The following is a 9761-nucleotide window of genomic DNA, read 5'->3' on the forward strand; positions in this document are numbered from 1 at the left end:
GAGGAAAAAGAGGAGGAGGAGGAGGAAAAAGAGGAGGAGGAGGAGGAAAAAGAGGAGGAGGAGGAGGAAAAAGAGGAGGAGGAGGAAGGGGAAGAGAAGGAAGTGTCAGTGGAGGACGAGGAAGTATCAGAGGAGGAGGAGGAAAGCATCAGTGAGGAAGATTCAGAAAGTCTGAGTGAGAAAGACTCACTAGAGAAAAGCTCACTGGAAGAAGAGGCAGACAAGGAAAAAGAGATCTTAAAAAAAGAAAAATTACCTAAGCTTCAAGAACAAAGACAAAAAGACCGAAGAGGAAGAGAAATAATCCCCTCTATTGGAAAAAGAATCCCTGATATCAAAGACAGTGCTATACAACTAAAAGTTCTGAAAGTCCCTTCCAAGAAACTGATCTCAATAGCTTTGGTCAGGAAAGAGAAGATACCAGTGCCAGTGTCAATGAAACAAGTATCCTGGGAAGAAAAGGCCAGAACACTTGAGACATCCAGGACATTTCCAGAGTCAAGGTTTTTGGATAAAAAAGAACTGTTGAAGAAACATAAGCCCATACCTCTCCAAGTTTTGGATAGAGTTTTGCAGTCCCCAGAGCCAGACTTCAAGACCTCATGTTTATCTCACATATTGAGGAAGACCATGGAAGCTCACAAACTCCAAGGCAAACCACTAGGGCCCAAGTGGCAGTGGATTTTGTGGCATCATCCATCTCTGAGGAGACAGACTGAGGTGCAATTACCTGTGCCCCGAATCTTGGCTAAGAAAACAGGCGCTGAGGTAAGACTCTCGGATGTAGAGTGGCTCCACCATGTCCTAGAACGGATGGAGGCAGGAGAACAGCTTTCTAGGGATAGTTTCCACAGATTGTGCCAGCTTCTCAAAGACCTCACCTCAAAGGGAAACCTAGACTGGATACATCTGGCCCAACTCGAAGCCATTGTGAACCGTCACAAGCAGGTCCTGGAATCACGAAGTGCAAAACCCACTAAGGAGCCCACGGGTCCAAAGTACCTGAAAGTGATCCCTCCTATAAAAGGAAAGGAAAAGGAAAGCTGGTTAAAACATCTGGCTGTCCCCCCATCAAAGCCTCCATTAGATACCCAAAGGATTCCAACCCCAAAGGGTATAAACTGGCACCTTCTAGGAGAGCCTTACAGGAGCGCACGGGCAGAGCAGATGTCCGCTGCTCTCAGGGAGATGGAGAGGAGACACTTTCATCCCACCACAAAAGCCATGTTCCCAGGTGCTGAGGCCTCAGTGGAAAAACAAACCCTTGCACTGATGTTTCAAAAGGACTTCTGGGCTTTTAAGGATAAAGGCAGGTTTCCCAAATTGCCCAAGCTGGAAAAGAAGGCACAGGCCGTCTCCAAGAAGAAGGAAGAGCTGCCTCAATGGGAGACGTTTGTGGCACTCTACTATGTTCTGCGGATGTTGCAACAGCGATATGCAGATGACAGCGCCACTTGGATGGAACAGTTCTACCAGCTCATGGACCTGTACCACCTTAAGTCACCCCGAATCCAGAGGCTTCTGCAGGAGCTATTACTGAGGGGGGAGCCCCAGTCCCAAGAGATCAGCTACAAGGAGGCCCTATGGGCCACGGACCTAGCTCCTGGGGAGAGGTTGTTTTACCACCTGTTTTGTGGTGGCTCTCAGAACTCTAAGGGTCCCCTGGAGTTCCAGGAGGTGGTGTCCCTCCCAGGTCAGAATAATGTCTGTACCACACTTCCCATGGGCATTGCTCACTATGGGATCTTAGAACTCGCCTGGAAGAGCCTGCCTGAAGCGGATATTCACCTCACCAAGGAAATGCCCCACATCATTGCTCCCACCCCCTAATCTGGGACTGACGGGAGGTCAGGACTTTTCACTCCCACCTGGAGAAAGGCCTTGTCACCATAATCTAGACCCTTATCCCTAGGGCCCACATAGAGTTTGGGCCAGGCGAAAGCCCTTTCCCTACCCAGCTCCAGAAACAAGCTTCGATATATGGAATAAAGAGGAGGCTCTCATTTGCAGCAGGCCCTGTAATATGTGTCCCTGTTCCTCAAACATTGCTTCTCCAGAAAGGTAGCCAGGGAGGCCAGATATATATTCCTGAGAGTGGGAAAAGATCCCAAAAGGCATTGGGCACTTACCCTCTGGAGGCCTTCAGCCAGAAGAGTCTGTCCTTGTCCTCTTCCTTCCTTGCTTCCCCCCATCCCCCCCTAAAGACCACAGGAAGGAAAGTATCTGGCACAGAAATAAATGAAGATCTGGCATTAATATAAGAGGCACTGATATAGTAGAAAGAAAATGGACTTTAGAATCAGAAGACCCAGCATAGTGTTTGGAGGTTTGCAATGGAGGCAGACTCTACTCCACTATTCATAGCTCTGCATGCTGATGGCTGGGAGTCCCGAACGGCAGGTATGATGAGTGTTGAGGAGACCCTGAGTGTATCTCATGATCCCTTCCCTCTAGCGATGAAGGAGACAAAAGTTAAAGGGAAGGGGTGGTAAAGTGGAGGAAGTTGTCCCTGACAGTAACTGTGTTCCTTCCCTGATCTCCTCTCCCTACCATGGGAACTTCAGAGTTGCCTCTCTCCAGGTAAGCTGAACCTTCCATCAGCTTTTGGTGAGCCATCTATGCCATTTTCTACCCCTCATCCCAAGCTCTCCTTTGTTATTCCACTCTCTATACCTGAGTTTAGCTTTGTGGGAGAAGCCAGGGGTAGAGGGCAAGAGAACATTCTGAGAAGGCGAATTCACCTCAGAGGCCAAGCAGTATAGGTCCACATGGAGAGTATAAGAGTTATGGGAGGGGACAGGAAGCCCCAAAAAGATGACTGACCAGGCAGCAGAAATAAGGATGGTCCAGCTGGCTCTGCATGCTTCATCCTTCATCCTTCCTTTCTGACCTCTGTTTGTCTATGTCAGAAAGACGATAGTGCACATACTGCCATCATCAGGGATGAAAGAGCCATGAACATCACTACAGACCCTGCAGGCATTAAAAGAATAAGGACTATATACTATGAATATCTCTATGCCCATAATTTTGACAACATAGGTGAAATGGACAAATTCCCTGAAACTCCCAGAAAGGGAACAGCAATACCTATCTAACTCATTTTGTAGGATATCAGTGGGTCCTCCAGTCAAAAATAAGACACCGTGACAAAACACACACACACACACACACACACACACACACACACACAATCTAGCTGCTGTGGTCCTAGAGTCAGGAATCCTATGGTTGGCTCTTTAGGGAGCCTCAAAACCTTGGTACTAGCTGTGACACTCTAGATATCCTCTTATTGGTATATTCTTTTTATTATGAAAATTTTTCAATCTCAAAAGTAGAATAGTATTAAAACAAACCTCCAGATCCCCATCTCCTAGATTTAATCATAAACCTCTTGCAAAAACTGCTTCATCTATTTTTTTCTTTGTATTTTAAAATAAATCCCAGGGGCACCTGGGTGGCTCAGTCAGTTAAGCGTCAGACTTCGGCTCAGGTCATGATCAATCTCGTGGTTTGTGAGTAGGAACCCCGCATTGGGCTCTTTGCTGTCAGTGCAGAGCCTGCTTTGGATCCTATGTCCTCCTCTCTCTCTGCCCTTCCCCGGCTTGCATTCTCTCTCCCATTCTCTTAAAAATAAATGAACATTAAAAATTTTTTAATAAAAATAAACATAAAAAAATAAAATAAATCCCAGACATCATGACATTTAAACCCTAAATACTTTGATGATCATCTCTAAAAAATAAATTCTCTTACATAATGATTTCACATCTAAGAAAATAATTCCTTCAAGTCATCCTATACTCTATGTAAATTTCGGTGGTGGTCCCCCAGAGGGGGGACACTTTGTTTAAATCAGAATTCAAACAAGGTGTACATACTGCATTTGACTGTTACTTCCTAAAACTCTTTTAATCTTTAAATTTTATACTCTCCTCTCCCCAGTTTTTCACACTATTGATTTGTTGAAGATACAGAATCAAGTTATCCTGTAGATTTCTCCATGTTTTGGATTTTTCTGATGTAGCAGAGGTTTGCAACCTGAGGTCTGGATGTGCTCTAAGGGGCCACGAAGCTCCTGAAATTAGATGAAAAAGAATGTACTAGCTACACCCCACTGACCACTGGAAAAAGTCTGCAGTTTTCATCAGGTTCTTGAAGTTCCTAAAACAAATACGTTAAGTCACCACTTAAGGAGACAGCAGAGACACCTTGGCCTTAGCTCAAATACTGCCAGTAATCAGCTGAATGGCTGACAGCAAGGGCCTTCCCTTCACTGGACCCTAGATTTCTCATTTCTGAAGGGATAATTACACTTAGGACCTCTCCAGGACTTTAAAAATAGAGTTTCCAGCCCCACATCCCTCTCCTAGAATGTGTGCTCAGGGTAGTATGAGAGACTTCCCATACTGTGCACAGCTATCAACTGCTCTGAACCAGGAAACAGGTAATAGGGAATTGAACTTGGGTAAGACCTCAAAGGGAGGAGGACCTTACATTTCCTAGAAGAATACCACATGCTCAAATTAGGGTGAGTGAATAAAGACACCAGAATGAGATTGGGAAATGGACCCAGACATCACAAAGGAACTCCGAGATGGTTGATTCTAGGCCTGGCGCACTCCAATGTTTAGAAGGGGGAGACTAAAAGGGAGCTGCCAAATAGACTGACAGGAAGCAGCCAGGAGTGTGAGAGAAGAACCATTAAAGAGTGGTGTCCAGAACTCCAGAGAACACGTTTCATAAAGGGAATCATAAACTGTGTGAAAGCTAGTGATAGGTCAAGTAAAAGACCAAGAATTGATCACTGGAGTTGGCAAACTAGATGTAATTGGTAACCTTGACAACTGTATTTTAGTGGAGTTGTGGGATAGACAGCCTGACTAGAGTGGGTTTAGTGGGGCACCTGGGTGACTCAGTTGGTTAAGCGTCTGACTTCGGCTCAGGTCATGATCTCATGGCTTATGAGTTTGAGCCCTGCGCAGGGCTCTGTGCTGACAGCTCAGAGCCTGGATCCTGCTTTGGATTCTGTGTCTCCCTCTCTCTCTTTCTGCCCTTCCCCTGTTCGTGTTTTGTCTCTCAAAAATAAACTAAAAAAATTTTTTTAATAAAAAATAAAAAGAGAATGGAATAAAAGCAATTAACTCTTTGGGGTTTTGTTTCTGTTTTTATACTTTTCATTTGGAAATAATTTCAAATTTATAAAAAATTGAAAAAATAAAATAATGCAATAAACCTATATAGCCTTATTCACATTCAAGTATTGTTAACATTTTACCTCATTTGTCATTCCTCCCAAGCTCCACCCCCACCTCAATCTGTATACACACACATACAGGTATGTGTGTATGTATGTGTATTACATAATATTTGAACTATTTGTTGGTAAGCTACGTAAAACACTTCAGTGTGTATTTCCCAAGAACAGGGATATTCTCTTTTTTTAAAAAAAAATATTTATGGGGCGCCTGAGTGGCTCAGTCAGTTGAGTGTCTGACTTCAGCTCAGGTCATGATCTCATGGTTTGTGAGTTCGAGCTCTGCATTGGGCTCTGTGCTGACAGCTCAGAAACTGGAGCCTGCTTCGGATTCTGTGTCTCCTCCTCTCTCTGTCTCTCCCTCCCATACTCATGCTCTCTCTCTGTCTCTCAATAATAAATAAACGTTAAAAAATAAAAATAAATTAAAAAAATATTTATTTTGAGAGACAGTGCAAGCAGGGGAGGGGCAGAGTGAATTACAAGCAGGCTCCACACTGTCAGCGCAGACCCGCAATGCAGGGCTCGATCTCACGAACTGTGAGATCATGACCTAAGCTGAAATCAAGACCTAGACACTTAACTGACTGGGCCACCCAGGCGCCCCAAGGATATTCTCTTACATAACTACTGTATAGTTATCAATTCCATAAATTCAATTGATATAATACTTTAATCTGCCATCCAAATTCCAATTTCAGTGTTGTCCCTTGACCTGGTATCCTTTGTAACATTCTTTCCCTTCTGTTCTTAGAGCCAGTCTATAGTTATGTATTGCATTTAGTTGTTGTGTCTCTTTAATATCCTTTAATCTGGAACATTTCTATAGCCTTTATTTGCATTTCACAACATTGACACTTTTTTACTGTGGTAAAATACACATGACATAAAATTTACCATTTTAACCTTTTAAACGTACAGTTCTGTGGCATTAAGTACATTCACGTCTTTGCAACCATCACCATCCTCCATCTCCAGAACTTTTTCATCCTCCCCAACTGAAACTCTGTATTCATTAAACACTAGCTCCCTATCTTCCCCTCCCTGAAGTACTTGGCAACCTCCATTCTGCTTTATTTTCTTTCTTTTTTTCTTTTTTTTCTTTTTTTTTTTTTTTTAGTAGGCTTCATGCCCAGCATGGAGACCAATGTGGGGCTTGAACTCACAACCCTGCTATCAAGACCTCAGCTGAAATCAAGTGTTGGATGCTTAACAGATGCAGTCACCCAGGCACCCCACCATTCTATTTTCTGTATCTAGGATTTTGACTATAACATTGTCATTTTTGAAAAATATAGTCTCCCTACCTACCCATCCCCACACTTAGTTGAACATTTCTTGTTTTGGATTCATCTGGCGTTTCTTCATAAACAGATCAAAGTTATGCATTCTTGAGAATACTGTATAGATGATGTTCATCCTGCTAGTGCATCATATCTGGAGCATATGATGTCCATTTACTCCTCATTGGTAATGTTAATTTTGATCACTTAGTGAATGTGTTGCCCAATTTTTCCACTATATTTTATTGTTTATTCTCCTCCAAGAAAATCAAATATTTGGCTCCTCATCAAAATTTCTCCTTGGATTGAATATCCATTCATGATTCTTAATTAGTTAACTGGTTGATCTAATCATTGCCACAATGGCTGTAAAGTGGCTTTCTGACTGCAGCATTCCCACCAAATTTTCTAGTCAGCCCTCAGCCTCTTGCATCCTTGCAACATGCCCCCCTCATTTATTTTTTAGCACTTCATAACTTCCTGGAATAACAAGATATTCCAGGTTCATCTTATATCCACCCTTCTCCAGCTCTGGAATTAGCTATTTCTCTGGGGAGACCTGGTTCCTCTTAATGGGGAATGGTATTAGAAACTCTTTTGTGAGTTGAATTATGTCCCCTCAAAAGATATATTACAGCCCTAACCTGCAGAACCTGTGAATGTGATCTTATGTGGAGAAAGAGTCTTTGCAGATGTAATCAAGTTAAGATGAGGTCACACTGGATTAGAGTAGATCGTAAATCCAAAGACTGGTGTTCTTATACAGAGAGGAGATTTGGAGACACACAGATGCACAAGGAAGAAGGCCAGGTGATGACAGAGACAGAGGCTGGAGTGACGCAATTATAAGCCAAGGAGCACCAAGGACTGCCAGCAACCATGAGAAGATAGGAGAGAGGCACAGAACGATTCACAACCCTCTAGGGAGCTTCCCAGGTATAATCTGAAATGGGTCCCTGTACACAGAGGGCAGAGAGAGAGTGAAGAAAGACGGCACTCCAGGTTGGTAGGTGGCAAAAGGAACTTATATACGAGGCTTGTCTTGGCAGCAGCAAGATGAATGGATCCTGCCCACCAAATCTCCAAAGTTTAAAAGTTTATAAAGAGGCCCTGAGCTCAGTCACATAAACCATGCAGTGCCTTCAGCACCACATCATTATCTCAAGGCTCTGTCCTTGGAGCAGCCTCTGGGAGCCTCTGGGAAAGACAAGCAGAGCCCGCATTCCAAGAGTAGAGGAGGGAGTGAGGAGCCTCCGAGTGCCTGGGTCCAGCTCATGGGTCAATCAGCTGTCACATCTTTTTGATGATGTTCCCCAACAAACAGATTCTCCCTCAGAGCCTCCAGAAGGAACCAACCCTGCTGACACCTTGATTTGGGACATCTGGCATCCTGAGCCATGAGAGGATACATTTCTGTTGTTTCAAGCTGCCTGGTTTGTGATAATTTATTAATTGCCCTAGGAAACAATTAAGACTTGGGCACTAAGTGTGCTCATTGCTACTGGGGTGACTTTGTGGCCCTTTCAACAGACACAGCTAGGAAATACTGTATGTGTATGTATAAATACATATAAATGTACATATATGCATGTGCACATAAACATGCTTATCTACATAAACATACATATCTTAGAGACCATGAGTTCACACCAATACCTTCAATTTCAATCCATCTCCAGAGAGGTCATTTTTGCCTGTCCCTATTTCATATTAGTATGTCTTTTCTTCTACAGTCAGTACCCTGACTTCTAATACCATAAATACACTTACTCATTTTTTAAAAATTTTATGGTAGCATTTTCTCTTTTTTTAATGTTTATTTTTGTGTGTGAGAGAGAGAGAAAGAGAGAGGATTAAAGTCTCCAATCAAAACACAGAGATTGGCAGAACGGGTTAAAAAAACATGATCCAACTATTTGCTCTCTACAAGACACTTGCTTTAGATCCAAACACACAAACAGACTGAAAGGAAAAGGATGGGAAAAGACATTCTAGTCCATGAAAACAGTAATCAAAAGAGCAAGTGTGGCTATCTATATATACTTACTTACTTATTTAGTTAATTATTTATTTTTTAAAGTAGGCTTCATGCCCAGCATGGAGCCCAACGCAGGGCTTGAACCCAACACCCTGAGATCAAAACCTGAGCTTAGATTAAGAGTCGGACACTTGAGCCACCCAGGTGCCCCTGCATCAGACAAAGTATACTTTAAATAAAAAATGGTTACAAGAGATAAAAAGGGATAGTATATATACTAATACAAGTTTTAATACACAAAGAATATATAGTAATTATAAACATGTATGCACCTATGGGGCGCCTGGGTGACTCAGTCGGTTAAGCGTCCAACTTCAGCCCAGGTCATGATCTCACAGTTCATGGGTTTGAGCCCCTCATTGGGTTCTGTGATGACAGCTTGGAATCTGGAGCCTGCTTTGGATTCTGTGTCTCCCTCTCTCTCTGCCCCTCCCCTGGCTCATGCTCTGTCTCTCTCTCTCAAAAATAAATAAACGTTAAAGAAAATAAACAAATAAACATTTATGTACCTAATGATAGCCCATCAAAATATATAAAGCAAAAAGTGACAGAGCTGAAGGCAGAGACAGATAGTTTTACGATAACTGGAGACTTCAACTGCCTACTCACAATAATGGATAAACCACCAGACAGAAGTAAGGAAATAGAGGACTTAACACAAAAGACCAACTAATCTAACAGATATATTCAGAACACTCTCCCCAACAACAGCACACACATTCTTCTCAAGTGAAAAATGGAACATTTTCCAAACAGACCATATGTTAGGCCACAAATTAAGTCTCAATAGATTTTTTAAAAATGTTTTATTTATTTTTGAGAGACAAGAGAGAGACAAAGTGTGAGCAGGGGAAGGGCAGATAGAGATGGAGATACAGAATCCCAAGCAGGATCCAAGCTCTGACAGCTCAGACCTTGACGCAGGTCTTGCACCCATGAACTGTGAGATCATGACCTGAGTTGAAGTCGGACGCTTAATCAACTGAGCCACCCAGGTGCCCCAAGTCTTAATAGATTTTAAAAGACAGATGTCATACAGAGTACCTTCTCCAACAAGAGAATGAAGTCAGAAATCAATAACAGAAGGAAAAATGAGCGTTGGGCTCTGCGCTGAGAGCACAGAACCTATTTGGGATTCTCTCTCTCCCTCTCGCTCTCTGCCCCTCTCTTGCTCTCTCTCTCT

General features: G+C 42.9%; 1 protein-coding gene across 1 annotated transcript in view; it reads left to right on the forward strand.

Annotated features, from left to right (window-relative positions):
* Positions 1-2014, forward strand: part of WDR87 (WD repeat domain 87) — a 16814-nt gene extending 14800 nt beyond the window's left edge. Inside the window, exon 7 of the mRNA XM_049621720.1 lies at positions 4-2014. Coding sequence (XP_049477677.1) covers positions 4-1830 — 1827 coding nt within the window. The 3' untranslated portion in view covers positions 1831-2014. The remainder of the gene's footprint in view (positions 1-3) is intronic.
* Positions 2015-9761: the final 7747 nt, after the last annotated feature.

Source organism: Panthera uncia (genome assembly GCF_023721935.1).
Source record: "Panthera uncia isolate 11264 chromosome E2 unlocalized genomic scaffold, Puncia_PCG_1.0 HiC_scaffold_19, whole genome shotgun sequence".
Taxonomy (NCBI): Eukaryota; Metazoa; Chordata; class Mammalia; order Carnivora; family Felidae; genus Panthera; species Panthera uncia.